This window comes from Canis lupus, chromosome 10, assembly GCF_048164855.1.
Source record: "Canis lupus baileyi chromosome 10, mCanLup2.hap1, whole genome shotgun sequence".
Classification (NCBI taxonomy): Eukaryota; Metazoa; Chordata; class Mammalia; order Carnivora; family Canidae; genus Canis; species Canis lupus.
In genome coordinates, this window is record NC_132847.1 from 56,013,349 (window position 1) to 56,041,002 (window position 27,654).

Consider the following 27,654-nt stretch of genomic DNA (forward strand, 5'->3'; position numbering starts at 1 on the left):
CTGCCAGAATTCTAACTTTCGCTCTCACTGAGCTGGAATCTGCCCGCCCTTAACTCCCATCTGGGGGTTCCCAACCACATCTGTTCCTTCTGCCCTGACAGTCCTTGAGAGATTCGCGGTTCCCACCATATTTCCACACATCCTCTCTTCTCCAGGCCGACCTCTAGTACCTCTCCTTGCTGCCCATGCACTGTAGCTTGTCATGGTCCCTCTCGGAGCAGAGCCCAGAGGACAGGGTGGGGTCAGTCCTGAGCAGAGAGTGCAGGCCAGACCCTCCCTCCTTGGCTGCACTGCTGCTACCATCTACATGGCTGACAGTCACCCCACAGCAGGCCTTTCTCTATCACATGGCCTCTAAGAACAGCAGGTAGAGCAGAGAGAAGCCAGGCAGAGGGCCTCACTGTTCCTGGTGGTCTGTGCTGGTAAAGAGTCTGGGTTTCTTAAACTCCAATTCTGACACTAACTCTGGGTCCTTGGGAAATCTCTCCTCTCTCAAGGCCTCAGTCTTCCCATGTGTAAAATGGGTTTTAGACCATTTGTTGGGTCCCATTTGGTAACAGCAATGAATGATGAAGCTCTCAAGCAAAAAAACCCTTTTCTTATTTCAGGGCTATCTATCTCAACAGTGATGTTTCATGGGTCAGAAACCCAACTGTTTACAAAGCAGCCACAGATGATAACACCAGCAGGATTCTTCCTGGCTCTCCCAGCACTCCTCAGACCCTCTGCAATACACACAGAAATCAAATCTGCCCAAACAACAGCCTGAACACAGAGAAAGGCTGCCATTCCCACAGTGGCAGAGGGGCCCCGTGGAGAGTCCAACAGCTGGTCCTGAATCCTGGTCCTGCCCCTTGAGCCTGCCAAATCCCCCCTCTGAGCCTCAGTTTCCTCATTTGCAAAACAGGGACATTATGTTTCTCATCAAAGGACTGTTGTAGGGTTTACAAGAGGGATGAGGTACACTCAGAGCTTCATTCGTTTCCTGTCTCACGGCAGATATGAAAGCTATTCTTGGGTATTTAATATTAAATCCTAGGAAAAAGTCCCTTCTCTTCTGGGGCAGAGAACATTAAAAACTCGTCTGTCTCCCAGGAGAATAAGATCAAATCGAAGAATCGAGGCTTGAAATAACTCATGCTGGCATGTTTCTGGTGGCAGTGGTGGGGGGGAAAGCACAACACTGGCGAGTCTTTTTGCCACAGACACAAGGGCCGGGCAGTGCTTTACTTGAGGCTGCCAAGGAGGGTTAAGAGGGTGAACGAGGCTGTACTTACTTCAAAGAGAGGGAATAGTCGTGCTTGCTGGTCTGGCTGTTCCGGACAAGGTAGCTGCACTCCTTGCAGAGCCGCAGAAGGTTCTCAGCATCTCCTCTGCTGATGGCTCCGTGATACCAGCTGGGGAGAAAGGAGAGGGTCAGAACCCAGCAAGGACATGACTCCCACAGCTGACATCCTTGCAAACTCTCAGCCCCCTGAGGGCAGCTGGCACATCCCAGCCTCCTCATCAAGAGGCAGGGGCACGTGTGTGCATGTATTCAGTTATTCAGTACAGAACTACCGAGTGTCTATTGCATGCTCAATCTTAGGGAGAGAATGGTGAACAAACCCGCAGCCTCCTCCCTCACAGGGCTTACGTTCCAGGGTAGGTGCTATGGAGGAGACGAAGTGAGGTTGTGTAGTTTGGAGCTATTTGAAGCACTAGCCAGGGAAGCCTTCTGGAGACTGACATTTTAGTGTGGACCTGAAGGAAGTGAAGGAGAAGCCACAAAGGACAGTGGCTGGGAAAGCGTTTCTGGCACAGGGAGGGGCAGCGAAGGCAAAGGCCCAAGGCAGGAGTGCCTGATGTGCTTGGGAAACAGCAAGGAGGCCAGCATGGCTGCAGTGAGCCCAAGGGGAGGAGTGGGCAGGGCCAGGGCAGCGTGCCTTGTGCTCAAGGAGAAGACCCTTTCTCCATCTGAGTGACACAGAGGCCATCAGAGGGTGCGGACAGGAGGGACACTGCTGCTTCTCTGTGGCATCTGTGGGACAAGTGAGAGGTGCTCATCACTCAGGAAAGCAGACAGTTGTGTGGGGTGGCCACACCAATGCTCCCATCAAGCACACATGGCACTGGCTGGGCACGTGGGAAGCCCGGCATCACTGCTTCCAGATACCGCGTGATGAGTGACAGAATCAGGAAGGCGGGGTGCAGTGGCAGATGACCTGATGGAGGCCCCTGGCTGCAGGACAAAAGAAGAACACTTGATTTTCGAAACTGGGAGAGTTGGGGTAGAATTTCAGAGGAGGAGTAATGATCACAAGACACTAGTCAGTGGGTCTACTCAAAATGCATTCCTGTTTACATTACAGTCACTAAGGAGCAGAGGCAGTGGGAAGGTGGCAAGATGGGGCCAGGAAGAGAACCATAGGTGCTGGATGGCCACAGAGGCACAGACCCTCCTGCCACTCGCCACCTGGACAGTCAGGGGCAAGCAGCAGAACCTGGCTGCACCTTGGTTCTCTATCAAGTTAGGGTCACTCCACCCCCATTTTAGGGTGGGAAGATTAAATAGGATGATGCAGAGCAGGGCTTATACAGAGCCGGATGGGAGAGTTTTAACAAAAGGCAGCTCCAAGCATCAATAAAAAATGAGTGAATTTGCAGATGGCCATGGGCAACTCCCCCAACTATCATTACTCAGGCTGCTGTTCACCCGTAGGCTGCATTTCAAAAATTCCCAGGTGTAAGCAGAGATGTTGCTGCTGCCTCCTGGTCCTGGCCCAGGAGTGCCCTGCAGATAGTACCTCTGAGAGTTCTGTTACAGACATTCTACATGGGGAGAAACATGGCACTGCCTTACACTGTACACTTTCTACCATTTATAAGACAGTGTTCTGAACAGTTAGCAGGAGTGGTGATGACATAATTATAACCTCAGAAACCAACCTGCTTCAGGAAAGCAAACACTGGAGAGTAGAGGTGAGTGTCCATGTCCACTGAGCATGTGAGTAAGTCGCTGACCGCCCAGGAGGTGACCACTCACAGCGTATCAGCCCTGGGGCTGGGCATTTCGCCAAGGGAAAGGGTAGGAGGAAGGTAGACCTGCTTTCCTTTCTAAACATACATAGAAATGAAGAGGAATATGAAGTTAGGGAATGTATGGGCTCCCATAGTGAAAGCACTTCCAGAAATGTGAGGGCTGAAGTCATATGTTAGAATGTATACACGACTGGAGTTTGGAGAAACAGCTAGACAAGGATGGAATGGACTTTAGAATAAAGTTAACAGATTTGGCAAGGTTGTTTTCCGGGAAATTTCACCTGTGTTAACACACCCCAGTGAGCAGATAAACATGCTGTTTTATTAGGAAAACAAGTTCCAGCCATTTGAAGCAAAGTCATCCTTAGGGAAAGGCCTAGAAGAGGTCTCCAGAGAAGTGCTGCTCACCCTCTGCCTCTCCCTGAGCACAGGAGCTGAGCTGGTGGCAGATGGGCCTCTGGAGGCTTAGGATCCTGGCTGAAGTGAACAGGATAAACTGCTCGCTCCTTCCCTCCTGCCCCAGCTAGTGCACACAGAGGAAAAATCAGGGACTTGAGTAGAGATTCTAAGGAGACTCAGGCTAGCTGGGGAGAAAAGAGCCAAAGGACATGATTGCAGGGGCTGGGGCCAGCCACTGGCTAGCCTGTTAGCATGGGGTTGGCCATCAGGAGACAGGGTAGGCCTGGGTGGTCCTGGACGGGGCTGAGGGCCAATTGCTGTGCCCAAGCAGACTCTGCCTAGACTGAAAACAGAATCTAAGCAAGAGGCTGTTTGGGGATGTGCTGGACTGTGGAACTGGCCAGTCAGGCCAGAATTATGGGGATTAAGAAGACCCAACCTATGCAGTACCCATTAGCTCATCCAGTATTTACTCACCTCTTACTATATCCTTGATCCTGTGGGGCTGATGCAGGGAAGAGGGAGACTCAAACAGATTCAGGACACAATTTCGGAAAGTGACAACTGCTATGTAGGAATCCTGAGTTTGTGATAGGCAGTGACTAGGGCAGGGAAAGTGCCTATGTTAAAATGAACACACAGGGGAGGCCCCCAAGGAGATGCCATTTGACCTGAGAATCTGTACCATGAGAAGAAGCCAATCATATAAAGAGCCAAAGAAAACATGTTCTCTGCAGAGGAACCAGCAAGTGCAAAGGTCCTGAAGTAGGATGCACTTGGGGTGTTCACAGAGCAGAAAGGCAGCAAGAATGGTCCAGCTCTGTGAACATGGGGAGTGGTACAGGGTGAGGGAACGGGAGGCAGAGCCTGATCCCCAAGGCCTTGTGAGCAAGGGAAGAAGTCCAATTTCATTCTAAGCATAGCAGAGGGCAAAGAGTTTTAAAAAGAGGATGTTACTTGCTCTGGATGGTCTTATAAAAGGCCAACCAGGTTATCCCGAAGAGGGGCCAGAGAGGAATGAAGTGGGAGATAAGGCAGGGGCTTCTGTAGTGGTCTAGATGGGAGGTGGCTCTGAGACAAGAGGAACAGATGGATTCAGCCCATATTCTGGGTGGAAAACTAGCAGAAGTCACTAGTTTAGATGCATTAAATGCTAGTGTAAGGAAAAAAAAAAAAAAAAAGGGTATCACAAGGACTCCAGATTGGCGGCTTGACCAAGTAGGCAGATGTGATGCCGTTTACAGAGATGGGGAAGCTGGGGGAGGAGCGAGTGTCCGGAGAAGATCAGGAGCCCAGTTTTAAACACACTAAATTTGAGATGCCCATTTGTCAGCCAAGTGCAGATGCCAAGACAGCAGCTGGATGTAGGAGTTGGGGGATTCTAGGAGAGGTATGGGCAGGGGATGCACACTGGTGACTCACTGCCAGGATCCTGAGACTACCCAGGGATAGCATGCAGCTGGAACCCGAGCCCCAGACAGTCCAAGCTTTGGGTAAAGCTGGGGTGAGGAGACAGTAGGGGAGACAGAAGAGGCAGCCAGGGAGGCAGGAGAAAAACCACGAGCAGAGTATATCTCCAAAGGAGGGAGCTGTCTACTGTGCTGAGTGAGAAAGAATGGGAGGTGATGGAGGGAGAGAGACAATGTTGACAGCTCTCTGGGGACTTCATCCATTCCCTGGACAGCTGTTTTCTTGAGCACCTATTATGTGCCAGGCACTGTACTAAAGCACTGAGGCTGAAGCGATGACCCAGAGGGGGATATCGGGTGGATATGGTCAGTATGCACGCTGTGTCCAGCCATCTCTGTATCGTGTTTTGTTTGTTGATTAAAAAGGACACAGTGATCAGAAATAAGCAAAACCTACCACCCAATCTAGGTGGCTGTGACAGACGGTTAGCAAAGAAGCCTGCTGGGAGTGCTTTCTCCATGCACTCAGTACAGCAGGCATGGGGTGTCACAAAGGAGACTGCGGCCCCCCCAGATGATAGCACATGCTGAACAGGGGGCACCCGGTACATGACATCATTCGGAAAACCCTGCATCCTGCTCACCGAGTGAGCATTTCCTGTGAGGGATGCACTGCCGGCTATGCTGAAGCCAGAACTCCCCACTAGAGATTAATACAGTACACGACACACACGGGACAGTCGCATGAGGGATCGGCTTGCTGTCAGCTCATTTCCTGTGTGAAGGGGGGTGATAAGAGTGTGTATGAGGAGAGGGGAGAAAGAGGAGGTGTGGGATCAAGTCATAGGACTGGAGTTCTAATCCTGCCTCTGCACTGTGACATCCTAGCCAAGGCTTTGTGTCTCTTGGAGTCTTGACTTCTCATCTATGTGACAGGGTTGATAACCCCATTTATCACACATTTGCTTGTTAAGAGGATGGTATACCTGAAAGCACAGCACAAGATCTAGGACCTGCTTCATCCAGTATCTGGATTAGCTTGCTGCAGTCCAGGTATACAGAATGGTGAGAAACTGAAAAAGCAGTCTGGGGGCAACTCATAGAGTGAGCGGCAGGCTAAGGAAATGAGACTTTACCCTGGAGGTGATGGGGGTGCGGGGGGGGTGGGGTGGTCACTGAAGGTTTCAGAGCTGAGTGGGGACCTGCACACACTTAGAAGGGAGGTGATCATCATGGTCAAGGGGAAGGGTAGCTAAGGGCCTAACAGTGCTAGGGAGGAGCAGAGAGGGAAAGGGAAGCAGGGATGGAACTGGGCCACCAACTGGAGGTGGGAAATCTCAGGGGAAAGGGACTGAGAAAACTCAAGTCAAGGGTGTCAAAGCCAGGGGCGCCTAGGTGGCTTAGTCAGTTAAGTGGCTGCCTTCAGCTCAGGTCATGACTCAGGGTCCTGGGATTGAGTCCCCAGTCGGGCTTCCTGCTCAACAGGGAGTCTGCTTCTTCCTCTACCCCTCTCTCCTGCTTGTGTGTGCGCACGCGCGCGGTCTCTCTCTCTCTCTCTCTCAAATAAATAAAATCTTTTTTAAAAAATATTTTATTTATTTATTCATGAGAGACACAGAGACACAGGCAGAGGGAGAAGCAGGCTCCATGCAGGGAGCCCGATGTGGGACTCTTTCCTAAGACCCCGGGATCATGTCCTGGGCCGAAGGCAGATACTCAACCACTGAACCACCCAGGCGCCCCTCAAATAAATAAAATCTTAAAAAAAAAAAGTGTCTAAGCCTTGGGGCACCTGGGTGACATAGATGGTTAAGTGCCCAACTCTTGGTTTTGGCTCAGCGCATGATTTCAGGGTCATGAGACAGAGCTCCATACTGGGCTCCATGCTTAGTGTAGTCTGCTTAAGACTCTCTCTCTCTCTCTCCCTTTGCCCCTCTACTTCTCTCAAATAAATAAATCTTAAAAAAAAAAAAAAAAAAGTCAAAGCCTTGCTCAGCAAATACCAAGCAGATATAAGGCAAAACTCTCACTATAGCTAACAAATAATTTAATTTATAAACAAAAGTAAGGGCAACAATACAGCATAGAATGAGAAAGCCTAGGGTTACAAATCAGGAGACTGTTCTAATCCTGTTAGCCACTGACTGAATTAATGGTGGCCTTGACCTTCTCTCAGCCTTAACAGAGACTGTATAGTTGAGTGGAGGCTGGGCCTTGCTCCCTTAGAATTTACATTTGGTAGGGACGCCTGGGTGGCTCAGTGGTTGTGCATCTGCCTTTGGGTCAGGGTGTGATCCCAGGATCCTGGGATCAAGTCCCACATCAGGCTTCCCATGGGGAGTCTGCTTCTCCCTCTGTCTGTGTCTCTGCCTATCTCTGTGTGTCTCTTATGAACAAATAAATAAAATCTTAAACAAACAAACAAACAAAAAACTTACATTTGCTTTTCCAGCGGGACAGCAGGATCCACTCTTTCTCCCAAGATCCCACAGAACTCAGGGCTCCCATGCTTAATGGGCTTGAAGCCCCCTCCAGGAGCTCGAAGCTGGCGCCGCCGGTCCCGGGAAGGAGAGGGGGATGATTGCCGTTTCTCGTTGCCATTAAACTGGGCTGTGGTGGAGAGAGAAAGTGCACGGTCACCAAGGGATTACTGGGTGGGGCATGGTGGGGTAACAGTCAATTGCTCCCCTTGGGGCTTTACAATTCTCAGGGGAAGAGTTCCAGGCAATTAATGAACATGGCTCAAAAGGCTCGAGTTTCCTACAGCAGGTGCTGTCAGAGCCAGATGGTGCATTCAAGGGGCTGGTTGAGTCTCCCTCCAGAGACCACTGAACTAGCCTTATCCCCAAAGGATGCCCTCTGCAATCACCACCAAGAGGGGCTCAGCATTCCCATAGGGGTTCAGCCCCCTGGACTGTTCTCAGGGAGGCAGCTGTTCCCTATTCTCTGCCTCCAACTGGCTCCCCTCCTCCCATTCTCTCATCCCCTACAGGGTATACTGGCCACATCTGCTCCCTTTCTCCTGGGACAACCCCACAGAGTTCCAATCAAGAGTCATGCCGTGTCCCCCATGTCTGCTCCTCTTCATTCAGTGCCCTCTGTATTGGCCCCACATTCAGCGAGCCCTGTCTGGGACCCAGCACCCAGGTGAGGTTGAAGCAGTGCACAGCACAGCGTGCAGGCCCTGCTACATACCTCCTCCTGGCCCCGGGCCTATGACAGCATCATTCACCACCACGGGCTTGGGGAGGGTGCCTCTCGAGGGCAGGAGCCCAAGATAACCCATAAAGAGCAGAAAATACGGGGATCCTTGGGTGGCTCAGCATTTTAGCGCCTGCCTTCGGCCCAGGGTGTGATCCTGGAGTCCTGGGATTGAGTCCCATGTTGGGCTCCCTGCGTGGAGCCTGCTTCTCCCTCTGCCTGTGTCTCTGCCTCTCTCTCTGTGTCTTTCATGAATAAATAAAATCATTTAAAAAAAAAAAAAAGCAGAAAATACTGAGCTGAACCTAGAGTTTCCAGAAGCATTCCTACAGACCAATTAGTCCACCTTGCAAGTTATCTCTCTGGTCTTTGGTTTCCTCCTCTGCAAGGGATGATGACCGTACCCACCTCATGGGGCTGTTACAAGGATTCAATTAGGTGATGTCACCGAGATCTTACCAGAGTGCCTAGCATGTAGTCACTACTCAATCAATGTTATTATAAACATTTATTTTCATTATTCTTGTGTCTGTTCAATGCGGATGCGGTACTAGTTACTTCACATAAGCTTCTGAATCAACCCAAGTTCCTCTTCCAAGCTTGCCAGTCATTAGCTGGTTGCCTTGGCTAAGTTCCTCAATGTCTCAGAGGCTCCATTTCCTCCCTCATCCTGTTACCTCGAAGATCAGATGAGAGAACACATGCGAAGGGCCCAGCACACAGACTGCTGAGTGAATGGGCCAGGCCCTGCAGAACAAGGCTTCCAAAGCCAGGTCTGGGTGCAGGCTGACAGACACACAATGGCAGAAATCTCCTCTCCAAAGAGCAAACACGGATGTGGCGAGCTGTCCTCTACCCTGGCCAGACACACGGAAATCAACCCCACACTGACGGAAGCTGGGAAGCTGGCAGAAGGTGGTGGTGGTGGTTGGGGGGAGTGGGGAACCTCACCGGCTGTGCTATATGCTGTCTGCAGGGGTTAAGGAATGTGGATGAATTTGTTCTGGGTCCCAGCCGCTGAGCGAGATCATCCATCAGGACTACAAAGCATTTCCATCCCTCTGATACATTCTTCTCCATTAACCACTATTGGAAGGCAATGGGAAGGGAGGTTCCTGCCAGTGGAAGGCTCTAGACACTCTGGACCCACATGTGTGCACTCACTCTCATAACTGCAGCAGAGGCCGGCAGCCTGTCCATCCACCTGCCCCACTCCCCAACACTCACTCACATGTGCCAGGCAAGTTCAGGGCTGGAGAAACAGCAGTGAGCAACACAGAAATCCCTGCTTATGAAGCCCAGAGTCTGAGTGGGGAGAAACACAATAAATGAGGTACGTCAGAGTTACAGCACACCATCTGCAGTAACTGCCATGGAGAATGGGAAGCACATTCCAGGCAGAGGGAAGAGGGCCCTAAGGTGGGAAAGTGCCTCAAGTGACAGAAACAACACAGCCTGGGGTAATGGAGGGTAGTGGGAGGAAACGGTGCCAGATCATCGGGTGTTGCATTTTAAAAGGACTTTGACTTTGTTCTGAGCCATTCTGATGTCCTGATGGGGAGGGTTTTGACTTGGCACTTCTGAACAGGATTGCTGTGCTGAAAAGAGATGGGAGGACAGGGGCACATGGGAACTCCCTATACTTCCCACTCAATTTCGTTGTGAACCTAAAACTGTTCTTAAAAGTTTAATTGAGAGAGAGAGAGAGAGAGAGAGAGAGAGAGAGAGAGAGATGCACATGGAGAGCAGTGAGGTCTGCAGACCCTATCTGTGCATTCACAGTGGAATGTGTGGGAAAGAGGATCCAGAGGCTATAGGCCTTTGGCCTGAGCACTGGAGGGATGGAACTGGCATTCCCTAGGAGGTGAAGATTCACAGAAAACTATAATTAAAATTCATGAGGAAGCAGGATGAAGGCCAAACTCCAACCTAGAGACACCCCCAGCCTGTGAGGCCAGGACTGGCAGTGTGGAGCAGGGACAGAGTGAGGACTCGGTGGGGGCTCTGTCTCCTTTCAGGCTACAGCTCTGTCCTGTGTCCCAACCACAGGGACAGACTGCAATGACAAGGCCCTTCTAAGGTACAGATCCTGGGTTTGTGTGTCTGAGAGAACGCTCTTCCATCTGGTCAATAACCTGGGCTTGCACAGTGGTAGTGAGAGGGTGAAGCACACAACTGGGGCCCAGGCACCCCCGTCACCATGCTCCCTGCCTGGCTTCCTAGCAATGGGCTTTCCCACCAGGGCTCTGGCTGAACCACATCAGCCCTCATGCCAACTAGTCAAATGGCGCATATGTTCTTGGGCCGAGGGATTAGGAAGGGGTGAGCCATTTGCCTTGCAGAGTCCTAGATGGGTGACCTTGGGCAGGGGTGAGCACTGGCATCAGATAGATAGGTAAGGTCACATAGCCCTTTCCTAAAGATCTGGGTCTTGACCCTAAGGTTGGGGCAATCAGGGAATGCCATTCTCAGATTGGGTTTTAGAGATGTCTCTATTGATGGAGATGAGATGTGGGGGGCTACCAAGCAGGCAGGGAGACCAGTCAGGGAAGGTAATGGAGGCTGAATCTCTCAATGATGGGAGCGATGGAAGAGGTGACTCCAACAGGACTTGACTAGCCACGGGCTGAGCCAGGTGACCCCTGTATGATGCTCCATTGAGAAGAGATGCAAGGTGGAGCAGGAGAGGGGGGCCAGGGACATGGGACCAGGGTGTACTTTTCCACAGTCCCTCCCTCTAATTTCCTGTTAGGAAGGGACAGGAGGCCATAGAGCAGGCCTCTGGTCCTGAGGGCTAAGGGTACGGAGGTGGGCAGTGAAATAGTGACATGGGAAGAAGGGGCTGGGGGGGAGATGAGGTTCTAGGCTTAGTTTTGCCACCAGCTAGGGAAAAGGAGAGACCAAATGAATTGTTAAGGCATGTTCACCTCTGACTAAAATTAGAATTTGGGGATTTCTACCAATGGAAAATCCTACCACACACCTCTTGCCACAGAGGCAGGAGCATGGAGCACTGACTGCAGAAGAAACTCTTTAGCATAACCAATGACCTGGCTGCCTGGACAGCCTGAGGCCTCACCATGAGCACTTATGGGACAGGTCTTCAGCCTGAAATACCACCACCCCATCCACAGTCTCTCTACCTAACTAACTCCATTTGCCCTTCAAGGGTCAGCCATCTCTTTTAGGAAGGCTGCTCTAACCTCACCTCCTCCCCAGACTCACCTTGATCTCAGTCTATGGCATCCTAATGGCCAGTTTCCTGGTTGGGTGCCCCACGAGTCCCTCAAAAGCAGGGGCTATACCACATGTGCCTTTGTGTCCCATGCCTAGCACATGCCTGCAACCTAACAGGCACCTAATGAATGACTGAAGAAAATTAATGAGCTGTTGTTTCACTTTATTGGGAAAAAATACCGGTTTTCATACCAGATAAACTCGATAAAACCTAGTAACATCCCAGTCAACACTGTAATTCCCCACTGAACTAATTTATACATTCGCTTGCAAGCTTAATAATATAGCCATATATTTCAGAGGGGACAGGTGGTGATGAATGACAGACTTAATTAGGCAAATCATCTCACCTAAAATAAAATATACAAACTCCAAGTGCAGTGATTCAGCAGCAAAAGAAAAAAAAAAAAAAAAAAAACAACACTGTTAGGAACAAAAGCTCCAAACACAACTGCTTTCATTCCTTCTAATTAAGTTTCTCTTTAATCTGCAATTTAAAATGGCAATTCTTTTAATTTAGTGATTTTCTGCAAAAGATAAAGACACAAACCCTCAAAAGAATATCTGCATTTAGAGAAAAAAATATGCCACCCCTGTGAGTCATTAGAATGACAGAACCTAATTAATTGCACCTATAGGCAATTACAAATGGAATCAGAGTTGTGCAGGAGGGAGGGGAGGCTCAGGTGGGAAGGACCAGGCCCTGGGAGGCAGTGGGAGACATGGCCCCACTGATGCTCCGCCAGCCTCTGTCCAGGGCAGGTGAGGAGGCCAGGCCCCTTCTCGATGCCCCAGATGTCTTTCCAAAAATTCTGGTCTAACGACAAGCCTCAGCCTTTAAGGGCCCAGCTTGGGTGCCCCCACGACTGCCCTTCCGAGCGAGGCCTTTTCTCCATCCATGTTATTAGTCTCCAACTCGGGCAGTCCCCTTCCTACTCTTATTATAGGTTTTATACCAATCGGTTCTGAAGTTTAGTCACTGCCAGTAACAGATGACAGTATCCCAGGTGCCCACGTTGGCTCTGACTCTCACAATAGCTCTGGCCCCTGTGGATGATGAGTGACGGATGGGGACTCAGAGGTGAGAAAGAACTCACCTCAAAGGGTCTCAAAGCTAAGGGGTGGGATAGGGGCAGGGGAGGCAAGGCCTGAGCTCAGGCCTGTGGGTCACTGGGGTCACCTTCCCCTCTGCCCCCCTCAGGTCCTTCCTTCCCTATGGTCAGGCAGGGGCTGTGCCTTCCTCACTCAACTCAGTCTGTGGTGCGCTTCCCACCTCTAGGCCTGGAATGACCACCCTCCTGCTCCATCCACATGATGTCTAGAATCTTCCAAGACCTGGCAAAAAGCCACCCCTTCACAAAGCCTCCCCGTTTACCGCCTGCTGAGAGCCCCTTCCTCCTCAGAAGCACTTGGCACTTCTCTTGAGGCTCCATGGGCACCCCTTCTCTCTCTTCCCCAGTCAGCCTGGGTGTTCTGTGGGGGCAGTGCCCGGGATTTATTTTCTTTCTTTTCCCTCTCCAATCTCTTGTTTGCCCCTAAGCCTAATGCAGTGCTTGTTATGGAGACGGGTGTTTAGTAAATGTTTGCTTAGATGAAATAAATGTGCTCCTTCAGGGTCCAGTTCCTTCTTGTTTATTAATCAGGGCTGGCCAGAGAAAACAAGTTCCAAAAAGCCAACGGGCCTCTAAAGCACAGCTCAGCTGGGCTCAAAACCCTTGCTGACTCCCAACTTCCCCTGGGTGGAGGGCAAACTCCTTGCTCTAGTGTTCAGGATCTTCAGTGACCTGGCACCAACCCAACCTACTGGATCCATCTTCCCCTAGAAAACCCCTCTGGGGTCCCTACCCAGCCCTTGGCTCCAGGCACAAAGAATGGCCAGGCCCTAAATCCACCATCTGCCCCTAGGGCTTTGCTTTGCCTGCCCTCTCGAATCCCCTTCTTCACTATCTTTGGATGCACAAATCCTTGCTATTCTTTAAAGTTCGGCTCCAATGCTACCACCCAGGGAAGGTTTTACCCTACACCCCAGGCAGAATTCCTTTCTCTTCTGTGCCCTGCATCCCGGGGTCTATGCCACTGTCTGATCCCACCCCAGTCTCTGGTAGTGTGGTAGGTAGGTGTCCTTCCAGAACCGGATGGAGATGGGCCTCGTACCTCAGCCTCCACTGAACCTCTGCATGGCCATGCAGCCGACTTGAAAGAATGGCCTAGGGGCACATGGGTGGCTCAGTCGTGATCCTGGGATCCTGGGGTCAAGTCCCACATCAGGATCCCGGCAGGGAGCCTGCTTCTCCCTCTGCCTGTGTCTGATGAATAAATAAAATCTTTAAAAAAAAAAAAAAAAAGGAAAAAAGGAACGGCCTATGAGCTGCAATAGGCCAGGAAACGGAGGAACCACAGCAGCTTGGCATCATGGAAAGGATATGGACTCTGGACTTAGAAGGACACATTTTGCGTCCTGCCTCTGCCATTACTGTGTGACTTTGGGCAAGTTTCTAAATCTCTCTGAACCCTAGCTACCTCTTTTGTAGAACAGGGTCGACTATACCTACAAAGGATTGTAGAGGTAGTTAGTAATAGATTGCGTACCAAAGTCCTGTTAGGCAGGCCCCTGTAAGTGGTGACCCCCTCCCCACAGTCACACCCACACTCTGAACACTCCTCTCTCATACACTGAAGACAATAAAGTGCCTTGCATAAGAAAGGTACCTTCTTTTTCCCTAGCCTCTACTGGAGTTCCTAAGCTGGAAGGTCCAAAAGGCACAACATATTCTGCTTTGTTCAGAGCTAAATCCCCAATGCCGAGAACAGTGCCTGATGTATAGTAGATAATATCTACTGAGTGAATAAATCTCCACCTGGGTCAGCAGGACCATAAAACCTCCATGCATCAATCAAGATAGGAAAAGGGAGCTGGATTACCTCCTCAAATTATTTTAAAACATTTTGAAGATGGCCTAACCTTTACTGCTTGCTTCCTCTGCATGGGGAGGCATACATGAGACCTGATGGGACCTTCTGCTCTGACCCCCCCACATAAGCCTAGGAGAGATCAGGGCACTTTGTCCAGGTTTTTTACAAACAAGGCCTGGTGTAGGTAAGCAACCTGGCCATGGTGATAGGAGCAGGCTGCCACATCAGGCAGCCAGCCTCAGCCCCTACTCCCCCAACTTCTGCTCTGGGATTTAAACCCTGGAATGCCTCCTCTCACCTGGGGGTGGGTAGGAGTACCTTTCCCTGGGGAATGGTGGGGAGAGAAATCAGTGGCCTGGCAAACATTTTCCAGTCTTCCCTACTGACCAAGGGTGTGGACAGCGGCTGCATAGGACAGGGACCATTTAAAGCCAGCTGGGAGTTAAGGAGGCCCAGGGACCTTGACGTGTTCCAAGCTCAGTGGCTATAGCTTTCTGGCTGGCTTGGAGTCTCTGACCCACCAGTTATCCACACAGGACAGGGTCCTTTAAGCAGAGGCAATGAGGATTAGACAATTGAAAACAGGACACTTGTAAGGAGCTCTCAGCCCACTGAAGAGGCTTCTTTAGGCCTTCTGTGGGTGAGGCCAAAATGAATATGGGTTGTCTCTGCAAACCACATGGAGCTCATGGGAGGGGCCTGCCCTATAGTCCAAGAACACGAGGGCACAGAGAACAGAACGAAGGTGTCAGAGGCACCCCTTCCACAGAGGTGCTGATCCCTCCATTCTGCCTACAGCCAGGCCTCGACTCTGGCGTGTGTTTGTGTGTGTGTGTGTGTGTGTGTGTGTGTAAGGCAGTGGGGAGGGCTCGGGTGGACAGGCACACAAGGGGCTGCTGCCCAGGCAGTTCTCAGCCCCCAAGAGAGGGGCAAGGAGGGAGATAGCATAGTGGTCTGGGGAGCTGGGTGGACCACATGATCCCTGGAGTCTCTGCAAACACCACAGACTTTCACGACAATGTGTAAACACTTGCCACTGCCTGAAACTGTTTCCATGACAACAGCTTTGCTGCTTCGACTTTCTAGATACACATTCTGAGTTACCTCATCTGCTCCTCAGAACAAGATCAGTATTAGAATTCCCATTTTACAGATGGAGAAACTGAAGCCCAGGGAGGTGAGGCCCCTTTCCCTTCCGGTCCAAGAGCAGGCCTCACCCTCCACCTCCCCCGCCTGTCCTGTGCATGAGAGCTGCACCTCCAGGGATTTTAAAACAACAGGCAGCTCAGCAAATGTTTGGTCTGTGTTTCAGGACTGCCAACAAGAGGCCTCTGTGTTCACCTCCCAGACACATGCAAGCCCCAGGGCACCACGCTGCCACATCTCGTGGGCAGTGCCTGAAAACAGAGATCTCCATTGTGAAGGGAGGCAGTGGTGACTCCCCGAGAAGGAGGGCATTGGACAGGTTGTGAGGCAGGCGCCGGGATGCTGCTTGGGTTGCAGGAATGCCATCCGGATTCCAGGAACGCTGTCCATGCATGTACACCCAAGCCAGGGCTAGGGAAGGAGGGCCTGGAACAGGGTGGAGTATGTCTTCATCCCCTTATCCTGCAACCCTCACAGGAAAAAGACACCTCTGTCTGGTGCAAAGACCCCACCCCAAGGGCTGCTGCTTGGCTATGGGAAATATAAGGATAAATCCTGATGAAAATGATGAAATGATCCAAATGCAGAGATCTTTACAGCTGCTGAAGCAAGCCATCTTTACTGTCATAACTCATCTTATAGATGAGAATTGGACGGCTGGAAATGGGACTGATTTGTCCCAAGTCAACAGCTGGATTTGAACTTGGACTGCAACCCAAGTCTCCAGAGGCCTTTAACAAGTACAGCACGAATCCTGTCTATAATGTAATACATTCTCAAAAAGCAGTAGTTAACAACGACAGAGATACCAAAAGTCGGTGTCCACTGAGCACTCACTGTGTCCTGACTCTCAGCACCAATTACTACTTCCTTTTAAGATGTGGAAACAGAGGCAATTGGCCCCAAGTCACCCTGTTAGCAAGTGGCAGCACGGGGCTTTAAATCCAGACCCTGTGGCTTTGGCATCTGAGTTCATGTGTACTCTGCGAATTCTGGGCCAGGCTCACCTGTCAGATGGAAAATGCCTGCTTGTGTCTGATGCAGACTGTTTCCTGATGCTTATACCTGCAGATATCCACAGACAATCACTTAGAATCCTAGGGCCAGGCAAACAGACTCTTCCCCATCCACAAGCCTCAGAGAACCTGCACAGTGGGCATCTTTGGAAATGGGTCTCCACATCTAGGAGCCCCAAAGCCCCAGCCAAGTTGTTTATAGGTTTCTGATGGCATCCCCCTGCAGATGGCAGTGAGGGAAAGGAAGAGCGAGAGGATGGGACAAGCCAGGTGCATGGCTCTCAGGGGGCTGGCATGCCACCCACTAGCACACCACTCTCTCCACCTACAATGTGGCATCTGGAAGCCTGGGCCACTCCTCAGACAGGTGGGGACACACTCTCGACTTCTTCCCAAGAATTCAGACCAGAGGTGGCAATCACGGCAGTTAACAGCTGTGCAAAAATGGCCCTCCAGGTGTAGGCCCCTTGCCTCGTTTGGAGAGAAGACAGGCATATGGCATGAAAGAGTGATATGAAAATAAACTATTTCTGGGTGAGCAGTCTGCATCATTACCTCAGAATTCTAGTGTCCTGAAGAAATCAAGGGGTTGGTTTTCCAGAGACATGATTTATTCAATAATTTAACACCTATCTGCATGTTCATCATGTGCCAGGCATGGATCTATGTAAGGGCCCAGGTGTGAACAAGGCAGGCAGAGGCTCTGACCTCACAGAGCTTAAACAGTCTCGAGCCACATGAGGATTTCTGCCCTGCCAAACAGAAGAGCAAGATTCCAGCAAATCTTTGTGTTTTTTTTTTTCACTGAGGAGACAAAAGACACAAGGAACATTTCTATCAATCAATATAATTAGTAGATCAGCCAAAGCTATTAAACACTAGTGTTTTCCTTTCTCTTTTCTTCTTCTTCTTTTTTTTTTTTTGGCTACTAAATGAATACATTCATATGTCAAGTAGAAAAGCTAACTGGAAAAACCTGTCCCTCGGTAACATATTAGCCCACAGGAAGTGAGCAATCCTGGTTCTCTTCATAGTCATTCAAACCCCCCTTTTCTCTGCAGACCTGCTGTTCGTATGTGTTAAACATTAATTACAACTGTTACTCATTACATAGCGAAAAGCTCCCCATACAAACAAAATTGTTAATTTCCTTGCAGACCCAAGGCATTCTGGGAAGCTCTCTAAGGGGCAGAGAGCATCACAGGAGCCCCGTGGGGGTCAATAGTGAGGAGGAGGTGGCATGGGTCTGGGTGTGCCAGGTGATGGTGGCAGGTCTAAGACTCCCTGAGGAACCTTCTGCAGAGGCTGAACCTATTTGTTCTGAGTGTCTGAGGATGTCAATCACAGGGCTTGGTGGGAACAGCAAGCCCAGGGGAAGTGTCTTATGCACAGAACATCAGCGTCCCCAACTCCAGAGCATTTGTGTTTGACAGTGAAAAGTCACAAGGTCAGCACAGAGTGGGCGCAACTGCTTCTGCCTCAATAGTGACCAAAGGCACATGGCACCAACACAAAGTAAAGGCAATGTTATGACATGTACCTTCCACACTTGAGATGTCAACGCAGCAGTGGAAAGAGTAAAGACTGCAGTCAGACTGACCTGGGTTCATTAGCTGTGTGACTATGGACAAGCTGCTCATCCTCTGAGAGCCTGAGTACTGTCATCTGTACAATGACAATGAAATCACACCCACCTTGCAGGGCTTCATAAGTGGTGCTCACTAAATGTTGATTTCCTGTCCTTCCTCCATTTCCCCCCTTACCTTAATAGGATTATTTTAAATTAGCCAATTGAGCTGGTTTGGAGATGACTCACAATTGTTTATGAAATAGACATACCTAGGACCTTACTTGCCCTCTCTCTGCCCTTTCGGCCTACTTGATGAGGCCAGGAAGGTGTCAAGACTTAAGAAGGTCCCTGGGTAAGGGGTGATCGACATAGCATTAGCACCTGCCCTGTAAGTGTATATCTGGCTGTTCAGAATAAACTGACATACCTCCTATACAGGGTGAGGTAGGAGCACAGAGAGGTCCCAGCCCAACCTGGGATGAGGGTGAGGAAGGGACTGCACATGTCCAGGAAGGCCTTTCTGGAGGAGGTGTTGTTGCTACTACTGAACTGAGTTGTGACATCCCCTAATACCCCCTGACCCCAACACCTAACACATAATATGTACAAGGTACATTGGAGATTCTCAAAGTGAAGTGCTCAGATCAGCAGCATCAGCAGTTCTTGGGACCCTGTTAAAAATGCAAATTCTCATGCCTCATCCCTGAAACCTACCATATGAGGAACTCTGAGGACCCAACAATCTGTTTAATGCTTCCTCTTGGTGATTCCCCTACTTGCTCTGGCCAAGCCAACCAATTCACAAGTGTGTCATGGCTAGAATGAGGAGGGGACAGAGGGGAGAAAAAGCAGTGGGGACCTTCTCACACCCAGGAATCAATGGCCCAATCCTTGGGAAGAACTGAATAAAGAATGGAAGGACTGGGTAGCTCACTGTTAAAACTACTGCTGGAATGCAGACAAGGATTTCCTATGTAAGTACTGCTTTCCACACCATCCATGCTTCTCAGGGCCAGGCCTAATTAGGAATGAGCTCTGTAAGTGAGGCCTCTGTGCCTTCCAAGTACCTCTTCATGGAGTACATTTTAATATTAAATTAAATTTTATTTAATACAATTAAACCTCCCCTGAATACCAACAACCATTCTTTCAAGTGTGACCCTTTACAGCATGCAAAAATCTTTTCATCCAGATCTTTCAGATCTTTTCTCTTGAGCATTAGAGATCCTGTTTGACAAGGGTTTTGAGTATTCCCACTTTATGGATGGGAAAACTAAGGTTCAGGGAAACTGAACAGTAAGTCTGAGGTCTCACAGCTGGTGAGTGGTGGAGTTGGCATGTGAACTTAGGATTGCCTGACTCCTTCTACTGCCCCATTGACTCCCGACATGCAAAACACTGCCCTGAGCTTTTGAGGACAGAGCAACTCATGGAGGAGCTAATGGGGGAAGGCCGACAAAGTACCTGAAGTAACTATGTTCAGCACTGAGTCGTATGTCAGTTTTCTATCTTTGCTGGGAGGCAGACCTGTCACTAGCTAAACCCAGGGCATCACCTGATAAGTGGATTCAATGGAGACATATCTTCAGTGAGTGGAAAATGAAAAAAGTGAAATGATTTTGTTCCTTTAAAAGATTTCAAGGGTGCCCTTCACACACTCCCTGCCACCCAGCTCCCTGAGCAAGCACTCGATCATTTGCTTCTCAGAGGCAATTATAAATCATTAAAGATATGGCTGGTAACTCTACTCATTGGATTAGAAGGCAATGTTGATCTATCCTGTGTGTGGCCTGATCAGCTCTGCTACGAGGTCTCTGGCAGTTCTCTCCTCTCAGGGCCTTGTTTCCCCAGCTAGACAAGGGGGAGTGGGATGGCTCTGGTCAACCTCCACCCCCATGTAGGTACGAACTTCAGGAACTTGGGGCTCCTACTGGATCCTCTGCTGGAACCATTCTAGGTGGAGAAACCAAGTCAAGTATCCTATGAGCTGCACACATGGCAGAAATCTGTATCAGGGCAATGAAAGGCACATGACATTTCCTGTGGGCTCTAACCATATTTTATGCAGCATCTCTGACGGCAGCAGGGAGCCCAGGCAGCCCCTTGGGTTAGGGCTTGGATCTGGAACTGGACTCCACAAGTTCAAATCCTGGCTCTGTGGCTGACTAGCTATGGGCCTCTTCTCTTTGGACCTCAGTCCTTTTTAGCAGTAAAATGAGGAAACTCATCTCCCAGAGGAGAGCTGTGAGGATTCAGTGAGAGTGCAGGCAAAAAGTGCTCAGGAAATGGCCAGCACTTTCATGATGTGGTGTCCCTTAAACCTCACAGGGATCCTCTGCAGCGGACACATCTCCCAGGTGAGAAAATGGAGGCTTCTACGACAGGTTGGATTTCTGTCCTCCCCGTGGCTCCTTGCAGATTAGTGAAGACACTAATCCTGAGCCCATGTCTGATTCTCTAGTCGTGCTCCCAGCTCCTCTGCTCTTGCTCTTCCCTATGTGGCTATGTCCTATGCAGGCTCCATTTGTCAATGTAACAGTCCCTGCCACAAGGCCCAGGGCTGATGAGACCCTCCATACCAACCCATGCTTCCCCAAGACAGTGTGGAATTACCCCAGGCTGCTCTTCCTGCCCCACACCAGGCAGGGAGTTCCTCTAAGTCTCTGTATGGGCCCAGAGCTGCATCTGGGGGTTTAGGGCCACTTCTAGACCCATTTGCCACCTTGCAATTTGTGGCTGTCAAGGCCCCCAGGGGGTGAGTCAAAGCAGGCCAGGAACTAAAACCATCAGCCCTGAAGGCAGGTGTCTCTGCCAGGAGTGAAGGGAGTTGACAGCTTGATGGAAGCCATATCACTTCTCCGTGCATGGTGGGCTGCAGCCTGTCTGTTCCTTATAGTTGGCAGTGCAAGAAACCTGACCAGGCACCTGTCCTGGGGCTGTGTGGGAAGGGACTCCAGTGCCAGGCAGGTGGAGGTTCTGGCTGAGACCAGGCAGCTTCCTGGAGGAAGAGTAGGCCATGAAGGCCCAAGGCTTTTTGGATACCTTGTGGTATTTCTCACTTACCTGGCCACAGAATTCCAGGAGGTGGGAGGATTTTCATTCCCAAGAAGACAAGACTACCTCACACCTTGCAATAGTTGTTCTCAGGACAACTTGGTAGTGATAATCGAGGCTTCCTGAGGCAGCAGCCCTCAGAGCCTCAGTCAATGGCTGAGCTGGGAAGGGCTCTTTCTATCGAGAATGCCAGAAGCATGCCTTTGAGAAATGCCTCATGCCATGAATGCGATATAAGACAACGCTTTGAAAGGCAGAAAGCACTTTTGCTTCATAGACTGAATCATGGAGATAATTCAGAGGCCTTCCCTTCTCCTGGTCTCTGATCAGCATGGTGGGGTGCTGAAACATGAAGCAGTGCTAGAGGTGACAGGCCAACCCTCCACTGCCAGGCAAAGCCTCTATCAGCAATCCTGTCTCAACTGAGCTTCTGCTTCCAAATTCCCAGTGAGGGGAAGCTCATTATATATTTCCAAGTATATATCAGATTCTTACCACTCACCTGGACCCTAAATCCCTCTATTCCTTTGGGTAGGCCCAGCTTTGGGCTTTAGGGGTCCCTCAAAATTCACACCCTTTGGAAATTTGAAGACGCTACCCAGCTTCCAGGCTAAAAATGCAGAACCAGAGAACACAAGTGGTGGGAAGAGATGGTAATGATTTTGCCCAGCCAACTTTATCCCATACAGTCACTCCCCAGCTGCAGATCCTGCACCCTGGGCTCCCACGGCCCATCAGAGAGTTCCTGAAAGTCTAGAAAAACCATGTGGGACATTTTATACAGGTATCATAAGGAGGACAGGGCCTAGCCAAGCACTGCCTTGCTTCCTGACAGCACTCATGACTTGCTAAAGCATGTGCATATGGACATACCCATGCATGTGCACAAATACTGTTGACTCATGTGGGAAAACTGTCCTTCATTCCTGGGCAGCCACATGTCTAGGTTTACAAATGGGACCATGGCAGTGCTTGAGCTATCTAATCGAGCCATTTCAACTCATCCTCCTTACCTGGAAGGTGGCCCATCCACCCCTCACTCCATCTTCACTCTAGGCTAGGATATTGAAGGGTGCTCCTCATCTACCAACACTACACCAACAGGCTCCACAGACCTGGGGAGACATCTGGTTATGACTAAAGACTCATGCTTACAGCATCCCTCCAGCCTGAGGGAAAGAGCTTCCTTCTCTGCCCCAGAAATCAGAACTAAGCCAAAAGCTTCTTGGGAAGAGGATAGCCAGTATACACTTGGAGCAGGCCATACAGAGAGACAAGTGACTTGATGAGACATAGACAGAGATCTGATCCTGAGTCTGTCTTCTATTGGTAGCCAAAGAAGTAGACCTGTAATGACATTTGTGATGGCAACTCACTGACATATGGCCAAGTCCAGAATGGATACTTGTGGCCCAGAAACTTATAAGGAGAGACAGTTCTTTTTTTTTTTTTTCTAGATATTTATTGGTTTATTCATGAGAGACACAGAGAGAGAGGCAGACACACAGGCAAAGGGAGAAGCAGGCAGCTTGATGCGGGACTCGATCCCAGAACCCCAGGATCACAACCTGAGCTGAAGGCAGATGTTCAACCACTGAGCCACTCAGGTGCCCCAAGGAGACGATTCTAACTGAGACATTGTGATCCTTTGCAAAGAATGTACAGGAGTTCCAAAACCCTCTCTGGGCAGAAGTGAGCCTTTTGGTCCAAGAGACTTTTGAACAGTTAAAGTTTTATAGGTTAAGTGCTTTTGACTTTAACATGCATTTGAATCACCTGGGGGTCTTGTTATTTTTTTTTTTTTTAAGATTTTATTTATTTATTCATGAGACACAGAGAGAGAGAGACAGACACAGGTAGAGAGAGAAGCAGGCTCCATGCAGGGAGCCTGACGCGGGACTTAATCCGGGGTCTCCAGGATCAGGCCCTGGGTTGAAGGTGGTGCTAAACCGCTGAGCCACCTGGGCTGCCCTATTTTTTTTTTTAAAGATTTATTTATTTATTTATTTATTTATTTATTTATTTATTTATTCAGAGAGAGAGAGAGAGAGAGACAGAGAGGCAGAGACACAGGCAGAGGGAGAAGCAGGCTCCATGCAGGGAGCCCGATGTGGGACTTGATCCCGGGTCTCCAGGATCATACCCCAGGCTGCAGGTGGCGCTAAACCGCTGCGCCACCAGGGCTGCACTGGGGGTCTTGTTTTTTTTTTTTTTTTTTTTAAAGGTAGTCACTAATTTAGTCAAAGTCCCTAATTTTTTTTATTTTAATTTTTATTTATTTATGATAGTCACAGAGAGAGAGAGACAGAGACACAGGCAGAGGGAGAAGCAGGCTCCATGCACCGGGAGCCTGATGTGGGATTCGATCCCGGGTCTCCAGGATCACGCCATGGGCCAAAGGCAGGCGCCAAACCGCTGCGCCACCCAGGGATCCCTGGGGGTCTTGTTAAAACAGATTCTGACTCCATAGGTCTGGGGTGGGGCCTGAGACCCTGCAATTCTCACCAGCTCCTAGGTGATGCAATGCTGCTGGTCTAGGGATCACATTCTGAGCAGCACAGCACCAGACCAGACTAAGCATCAAAGGTGACACCACAGTTAAGTGACCTGCAGGTGATCAGTCCAGAAGAGTGTGAGACCCCATACTTGTCTGCAGTGTTATCTCATGCCACGGGCCCTAGATGTCTGGGAGAGTGGCCACACTAGCCCTTTAATCAAACTAGTGTTTGCAGAGTAAGTTCTCAGATGGCACTGGCCCCATTCCAGCTCCTCTCATGCCCAGGAGGAGCACAGCCTCTTACCAACCATGCCAGGAAACAGGAACAGTCCCTCTCCTTCTGCAGTTCTCCCTGTGTGCATGCTCTCTCTCAATAAGTAAATAAAATCTTAATAAAATAAAAACTCCCCCTTATGGACCTTCAATGAGGCAAAAACTAAATGAGTCATTCAATGTCTCTTTGCATATGCCTAAACTCTTAGATACAGAAGAAATTTTTTTGCATCTGGTTTTTCACCTCTTAACATTAAACATAAGTATTTCCCTCAGTTGTTATAAACTCTTTGTCAATATCACCTGTTAAGTGGCTGTACACAGTATTCCCTTTAACCAATCCCTATCTGCTCAACATGCAGGTTGTTCCCCACCTTTCATGATCATAAACAATGCCTTTTCTGAATTTTAGATCATAACCCTGGCACGGATCCTAAAGGCTGGGCTTAGAATCAAAGAGTGTGCGCATAAGCTTAAGACCTGTGACACATGTGGCAGGCAACTTTCCAAAAGGTTGGGAGAGGGGTTTTAGTGCTGTGACAGATATCCAGATTCAGGAGAACCAGTCTCAGAGTGAGGTGGAGGGAGGCGCCTGAGTCATTCTCAGCCAGGGCAAGAGCCAGCTTGAGGTCAGGATGCACCCATGCCTATGCTCCATGAATGGCTTTGTGCTGGAGCTGGTACAGGAAACACAGTGGCCCTGGGTATATGCAGGCTTCTGGCAGCCATACAGCTAGGAGGAAGCACTGGGCTCCCTCAGGCCCAGTAGGAGCCACTTCGCAGGTTGGTCTTCTTGTAGGTATGTAAGAAAATTCCTTCTGAAATCTTGGCTTCGGTGAATTAGAACATTACCAACAGGACCAAGAGAAAGTCAGGTCTTCTGGGAAGACTAGAGGGATCAGAACCAAGGCCCTAACGGCTCGGCCTAGGATTTCTACCTGGCTTGACCAGGCCTACCTTCCCTCCAGGACCCTCATCATCTTTGAGTGGCTCAGCTAGATTAAAAGAGAAGACCGCCCAACAGGATCATCAAATGAAGCCCTGTGGTTTGCCTGAGCATGAGGGATTGGTACACTTACACCCTTTACCAACGGTGAGTGTCGAGGGTGGGTGGGCCCCCTCCGAATGGGGCTCCTGGCTCCTTACCTGCCAGAGCTGGGATGGTGACCCGGTTCCACTCCCATGGCTGGTCGTACTCGTCGGCGGGCCTGTCATCGTCCTGGGGCAGCTTGCTCTCCCGCAGTCGGGGGCTGACCGTGCTCTCTGAGTCTGAGTCGACACTTTGGCCCTCAGGTTCGTAAGGGGTGTCATATAATTGGATGCCTTTGTGCTGGGACCGGACACTTTCTTGCCTCTGAAATTCTGTAGGCAAAAAGGAAGGAAGCAGAGATGTAACGGATGCACAGTATGTACTTCCTCACCTGGGATCTGTCAGGTGACATTCACAGGAATTTAGTCACCAGCCAAAGAGCTGAGAACTGCACAGGAATGGGCCCCTGCGTCTGTGCTTAACTGTCCCTCCCCACCCTGAAGGCAGCGTCTCTGCTCTCACAGGGCGAGGTTTCCTCACAAAGATCTCAGGCTCTTGGACCCAATGACAGAACCAGAGGCTTACCGCTGCCATCAGAGGCTTACCACTGCCATCTGCTCAGTCACTATCGTCTGCAAGGGCTGGGCCCAGATATGTACATGATGTTTCAGGTGTGCTTTGACAGCAGCCTGAAACAGAAAGAGCCCCCACCCCTTTGCTCTACACATGAGTAGGATCTTGCCCACTAGGACTGTTCCCCATCCTCTGGACTTTCATTCCCTACCTGAAAAATGAAATTAGGCTAAATGATCCTCGTGTTTGCCCTCAGCTAACAAGTCAAGAGCCTCCCTGGGTCACTCTTTCCTCTCCTACAAATCTGCATGAGCAACCCCTTCCCTGCATTTCTGCCTGTCCCACAGCCTGCCTGTCTTCTGACACACTGAGCACATCCAAGGGACATGGGAACAGATGTCCAGTTTCACCTCTGAATAATGGGGGGGGAAACTCTTAATCCTCTGGAGAGGATGCCATGGCGGGGCCCTATGTGGGCTGAGGGGTGACTGCCTGTCTAGACCAGACCCCAGACAGGGGGCCTCCATGTCAGCTGCTGCTCATTTCTGAGAGGCCAGGCCAGTGGTGGCTTGAGGATGGATCCCAGGATGCTAGAATCAGGTGTTTCTGAGTCAAACAGTGACAGTTTACCTGCTTTGATCCTTCCTAAACACCCTCTGTGTGAAGGGGCCCGCATGAGACATGTGGAAGGGTGGGTTTGCTGTAGAGGCTGCTCTCAGGAAGCCCAGTGCTTCCAGAAGAGGTAGAGCATACACCTAAATCACCATAATTCCTGAGGCAGAGGGGCTCGGGTGCAGGGGCTGTAAGGGACCAGGGAGGGGGAGAGACATGACACGTGAATTGATGCTCTGACAAGTGAAAACAGGAGGGGTCAGCATTCCTTGTGGCAGGATGGAGGTGGGCGCCAAGGCAGTGTGGCTGGAGGGGATAGATGGGTTCACTGCCTTTCTGTTTCACTGTGGTAAGACTTACACATCATATAACTTTGTCATTTTAACCATTTTTAATTATACAGTTCAATGGCATTAAGTACATTCGCATTGTTGTGCAGCCATCGTGATGACCTATCCTCAGACCTTTTTCATCGTCCCAAACTTAAACCTTGTAACTGTTAAATGCTGACCACCCCCCACCTCTCCCTCTCCAGCCCCTGGCAGCACCTTTCTGCTTCTGTCTCTAATAATATGACTCTCCTGGAGACCTCATCTAAAGGGATCATACAGTTCTTGTCCTTCCAAGACGGGCTTATTTCACTTAGCATAATGTTTATAAGCTTTTTGTAGCATGTGTCAGAATTTCGTTTCTTTTTGAGGTGGAATAAAATTGTTTGCCTATTCACTGTCCACTTTTGCTGGAGCACTGGGTTCAAGGAGGTGAGCAGTAAGGTTTGACACCGAAGGGGTGAGGGTCATTGAGAGGGAGCTGTTGAAAAGGACTCTTGAGGCATTCTCCAAATCAGGGTAGAAGCCCACGGGGACTTCTATGCCTTGAAGAGCAGCTGACAGTACACATGATGACGTCAGCCCTTCTGAGCAAGAGCATTGTTTTTAGGCTGGGCTTCATGGTCCAGGGCCAGCTCGTGGGGATGACAAAAATCCCCATGCACACGCCCCGATACAACAGAAGCCAACTGATTCTGTGCCAGTGCTGCTAGTGTTGATGTTAAATAACATTATGGTAGTGTTTCCCAGACCTCGTTAAGTCACACACCAACTTCACGATTTCGCTGTTTTCAAGTACTGCCTGGGTTATTATTTTCTATTTTTACTCATGTTGCCTCACTTTTTAGAGTTAATAAATTTACAACCAAAATTTTGTATTACCATCCATAAGACATTATCCTTTACTAAAAACAGCTGATAAACATAAAAAGAATGATGAGAACAAAACCAAGCAGGTAGGTACTATTGCCTGCTGGGCAGCCAGCATCTGGCTTGCTTTCCAAACTGCTGAAAAGGGACACAAGGGCAAGTGCGAGCGAGCCCATGGGGTGCAAGCAGCACGCAGATACTGTCTTTGGCAAACAGTCACTTTTTCTTTTTAGAAAGAGAGCGGAACAAAATGGAAAAAACCTCACTATGTGGTTCTCAGGCCCCCTAAAATCCTGTCTCCTCTGAGAAGATGTCCCATACTTTGGCAGAACACGGCTTTACTGGGTCCCATGAGTAACCTGGGATCATTTATTAGTTTTAAGGATGATGTTTCCCTTCTTAGGGAAAGAGGAAAAGAGAAGAGCTATAAAAGATAGGAGTTGGCCACTTCAAAGTGAACACTGACTGTAAGACACGATAGACAACTCTGGAAGTCACTAAACC

The 27,654-nt window shown here is 49.8% G+C and overlaps 1 protein-coding gene across 2 annotated transcripts in view; it reads right to left on the reverse strand.

Annotated features, from left to right (window-relative positions):
* Positions 1 to 27,654, reverse strand: part of SHB (SH2 domain containing adaptor protein B) — a 139,351-nt gene that overhangs the window by 24,885 nt on the left and 86,812 nt on the right. For both annotated transcript variants that reach the window (XM_072842011.1, XM_072842012.1), the window contains exons 3-5: positions 24,883 to 25,098; positions 7,268 to 7,439; positions 1,278 to 1,397 (exon numbers count right to left, since the gene is read on the reverse strand). In XM_072842011.1, the coding sequence (XP_072698112.1) occupies positions 1,278 to 1,397; positions 7,268 to 7,439; positions 24,883 to 25,098 (508 nt within the window). The remainder of the gene's footprint in view (positions 1 to 1,277; positions 1,398 to 7,267; positions 7,440 to 24,882; positions 25,099 to 27,654) is intronic.